Below are 4,287 nucleotides of genomic sequence, written 5' to 3'. Positions count from 1 at the left end.
AAAAAAAAAAAAAAAAAAAAAAAAATTCATTCTCTTTCTTGATTGAACTTGCTATGGATTTATGAAATTTTTTAGTATTGTAACAAATTCAACTTTTCATTTAATCATTACCATTAATCTGTTTCTCTTTAATTAATTTCTGCTCTTATTTCTATTATTTCCTTCATGGTACTGTTTTTGAGTTTGGTATTTTATTCTTTTTCTAACTTCTTGTGATGGATCCTTAGGTCACTGATTATCAGCCGTACCTCTTTTTAAAATGAGGGTCCTCAAAAGTTCATGGAAAATGTACATTATGACAAAATTATGTACGGCTTAAAAAATTTGTTTGCACCAAAATAAACTTTTACTAACTTGTTAAAACATTTCTGAACAATTTAGCTGAAGAATTTAGCTTGAGGCACTAAGAAGGAGAAGACATCAGTTTGAAAAGAGCCCCTATCAGAGTAACATGAATTCTGCTGAAACTGAAGCAAGTACAAACATCAAATTTATAGTGAAGCTTGGGTGGAAGAATGGTGAAATCATTGCTGCTCTACAAAAAATTTATAGGGGCAATTCTCCCAAATAAATTAGCAGTTTACAAACAGATAACCTGTTTTAAGATGATGTTGAAGGTGACACCCACAGTGGTAGACCATCCATACAAATTTGTGAGGAAAAAATTCATTTTGTTTATACCCTAATCAAAGAGGACTGACAATTAACAGCAGACACAATAACCAACACCAAAGACATCTCAATTGGTTCAGCTTACACAACTCTGACAGAAAAATTAAACTTTAGCAAATGTTCCACGGAATGGGAGCCAAAACTGATCAGTAGAGACAAGCAGAGCTTCCAATGAAAACTTTCAACAAATGGAATTAAGATTATATAGATCTTCAAAGAATTGTAATAGGAGATGGAACATGGCTTTACCAGTACTATCCTAAAAACAAAGCACAATAAAAACAATGGCTACCAAGAGATGGAAGCGGTCCAGTCAAAGCAAAAGTGAACTAGTCAAGAGCAAAGGTCATGGCAACAGGTTTTTGGGGTGCTTGAGGAACTTTGCTTGTGGGCTTTCCGGAAGGCTATAGAACAATAACATCTGCTTATTATGAGAGTGTTTTGAGGAAGTTAGCCAAAGCTTTAGCAGAAAAATACCTGGGAGAGCTTCAACAGAAAGTCGTTTTTCACGATGACAATGCTCCTGGTCATTCCTCTCATTTAACGAGGGCAATTTTGCAAGAGTTTTGACGGGAAATCATTAGGCATCCACCTTACAATCTTGATTTGGCTCCTTCTGACTTACTTTTTGTTTCCCAATCTTAAAAATGTCCTTAAAAGCCACCCAATTTTCCTCAGTTAATCATGTAAAGAAGGTGGCACTGACATGATTAAGTTCCCAGGACCCTCAGGTCTTTAGGCATGGATTAAGCGAAGATTTAGAAAAATGTCTTGACCTTAATAGAGATGATGTTAAGAAATAAAGTTTATATTTTTAAAATTTTTATCTTTTAATTCTATTCTTCCACAAATCGTTTTGAAGTCTCCTTGTATATGCGTTTAAGGCTATGCATTTCATTCTAAGAAAGGCTTTACCTACAGCCGACAAGTTTAGTATATAATATTTTTATTATTCTTCAGTTAAAAATATTTTCCAGTTTCCATAGTCATTTCTTCTGTAACTCACTGGTTATCTGGAAGTATTTTTAAAAATTATCTTTTTGTTACTGAATTGAATACTAATTAATGCTACTCTGATTAGAGAATAGAGTCTGAATCATTTCATTAATGTGACCTCTGTTGAGACCTGCTTTATGACCCAGCTTACAGTCAATTTTAACAAATGTTACTGTCTTTTTTATCTTGATGTATCATAGTATGAAGTGAACAACACATAAATCTATACTTGTGTGGCTGATGTGTGAAAAGATGGTATTGTGAACGATGCTTATACATCTCAGTAACTCAACCGAGGGAGGCAGAACACAGAAGACATTTAAAAACAATGTATTTTTGCTTATACTTACTCGTAAATCTTGACAAGCCAGAATGTTGTCAAGCCACTTATATAGGTAGCCATCTGGGGAAAGGCCCACATTGTCAAAGACAGGGCCACAGCACAGTACTGCTGACATTGCCTGGTGATCAAAACACAACAAAACATGGAAATGAAACTTGGAATGATCTAATTGTATCCAACTGACTTTATAAAACATAACTGTCAGATTTAAAAATGACCACGGCCCTCTAAAGACATTTATTTCCCCAAGATTTTAAAGCATTCTTTAGCAGATTTAATAAAAAATACATGAATCTGAATTTGGCTCTTTTTATAAGAATTAAAAACCCATAAATTTATCTTTGTGGACATTTAATTTTATAATTGTAACAACTCTTTATGGTCAGAGTATTAAAAACCAAAAAAACCATTTTGCAATATTAAAAATAAGCTTTCTTCAATGTTTCAAGTGAATTCTGCTTATAAGAAAAATATAGCTTTTCGAATTTTGCTTTTATGACAAATATTGGACTAATGTATTGAACTGAGACAGTATGGAATATATGAAAAATAATTATAATCCTTAATCAAAGGTAAATAAAAGGAAAAATATAAACTTTAGTTCCTCTAAAAAGATGGGGAGAGGGAGAAATCAAGAAAAAGTTTGATAATAGGAGAGCTTGAATACTTTGTAATTGGCAGGTCCAACTATCAGAGCCATAGTTTAAATTAGCTCCACTGAAGCAAAGTCAACCTGAGAGTCAGCAACTTATGTTCTATATGATAGAGCTGATGAACAGTTTTCTGAAGGAAATTAGGCTATAAAGGAGTCATGCTTTTGAAGATTTTGAATAGTCCTAGTAGGGTGGAAGTTTATTTTTGGCAATCTAGGATAGAAGGAGAAAAGGGAATGTGGCTCTGGGTAGATTTTGAACTTGAGGTGATGTCTATTTTTTTTCTTTTTTAGGTTGAAAGTTAATTGACAAGGCAGCTACAGAACAGGTAAATGAGCAAAAATATATGGTTCTCATATAGGAGAAATATGAGAAGAAAGTGGGAGCTTAGAAAAGCTACGTAGGTATATGTCCATGTGATTTTTTGCATGTGTGCTTCTATCCTATCCTATCCTATCCTGCTCTACTGTATTCTATTCTATTATTATTTTAAGCTTATTTTTTAGGCATGGTTATTGGTTTAAGGAAAGAGACCATCCATCTGACAAACGTCATTTGTGAGTACAATGTGACCTACTTTTAATGCACAATACTGATATCTTGTAATCTGATGATTTCTGTCGCTGTAACGATCCAGAGGAGTGAACATAATGCTGAAGGGTCCTGCCCACTGGCTGAATAAGATGAAAAGATGGTGCCTCAGGCTTTGCTGGGGGAAGAGAAATCTTCGATGGTGAACTAGGGAGAAAAACACACTTAGAGGTTACAAGACTGGATATGCTCTAGATTGCTATTATATATATTTCTTACATTTTGAGGAAAGAAACCACTTCATTTTTTAACTACAGTTTTCTTTAGGCAATGAAACATGCACTTAAAAAGTCAAGTCACATTTTCTTTCTAAGTGTGCACACTTCCTATTCTCATGTTGCAGCCAGCAGCACCTTGACTCAAGAGTGGGAAAGAAAGATAAAAAATAGGACCTGCAGAGATTTTTTTCTAATCAATACCTGGAAAAACTGCAACACTTCTGACTCAGCTGCTGCTTACATATCAAACATTTTTTGTCTGCTGCGCATCTTTAAGAAAATTCTGAAATAGCGTAGATTGGCTATTTCAAACTCATATAGGTACTTCACTTTAACTGAAGAGTCAATGGAAATCTTAATTTAGGGTCACTGAAGATGAGGAGGATTGGTAAGAAGGTTACTAACACCAAAATAGTGAAAAGCAAACATTAGTTGAGAAGGGGCTTTCTGTAATAATACCAAAATTTTTAATTAGAATAATTTTCTAAAATTATACTTTAAGTTCTGGGGTACATGTGCAGGTCATGCAGGATTTTTACATAGATATACACATGCCATGGTGGTTTGCTGTATCCATCTCCCCGTCACCTACATTAGGTATTTCTCCTAATGTTATCCCTCCCCAATCCCCCCACCATCTGCTAACCCTCTCCAGCCCCTCCCACCCCCCAACAGGCCCCAGTGTGTGATGTTCCCCTCCCTGTGTCCACATGTTCTCCTTGTTCAACACCCACTTATGAGTGAGAACATGTGGTGTTTCATTTTCTGTTCTTGTGTCAGTTTGCTGAGAATGATGGTTTCCAGCTTCATCCAT

General features: G+C 34.9%; 1 protein-coding gene across 10 annotated transcripts in view; it reads right to left on the bottom strand.

Annotated features, from left to right (window-relative positions):
* The window catches only part of FRY (FRY microtubule binding protein), a 477,475-nt gene that overhangs the window by 112,690 nt on the left and 360,498 nt on the right, over window positions 1-4,287 (bottom strand). For all 10 annotated transcript variants that reach the window (XM_017538031.2, XM_017538028.2, XM_037741802.1 and 7 more), the window contains 2 exons: window positions 3,242-3,402; window positions 2,019-2,129 (listed from right to left, as the gene is read on the bottom strand). In XM_017538031.2, coding sequence (XP_017393520.1) covers window positions 2,019-2,129; window positions 3,242-3,402 — 272 coding nt within the window. The remainder of the gene's footprint in view (window positions 1-2,018; window positions 2,130-3,241; window positions 3,403-4,287) is intronic.

This window comes from Cebus imitator, unplaced genomic scaffold (genome assembly GCF_001604975.1).
Source record: "Cebus imitator isolate Cc_AM_T3 unplaced genomic scaffold, Cebus_imitator-1.0 Scaffold108, whole genome shotgun sequence".
Lineage (NCBI taxonomy): Eukaryota > Metazoa > Chordata > Mammalia > Primates > Cebidae > Cebus > Cebus imitator.
Note: the sequence above shows the minus strand (reverse complement) of the source record. Positions and strands in the feature narration are given on the sequence as shown.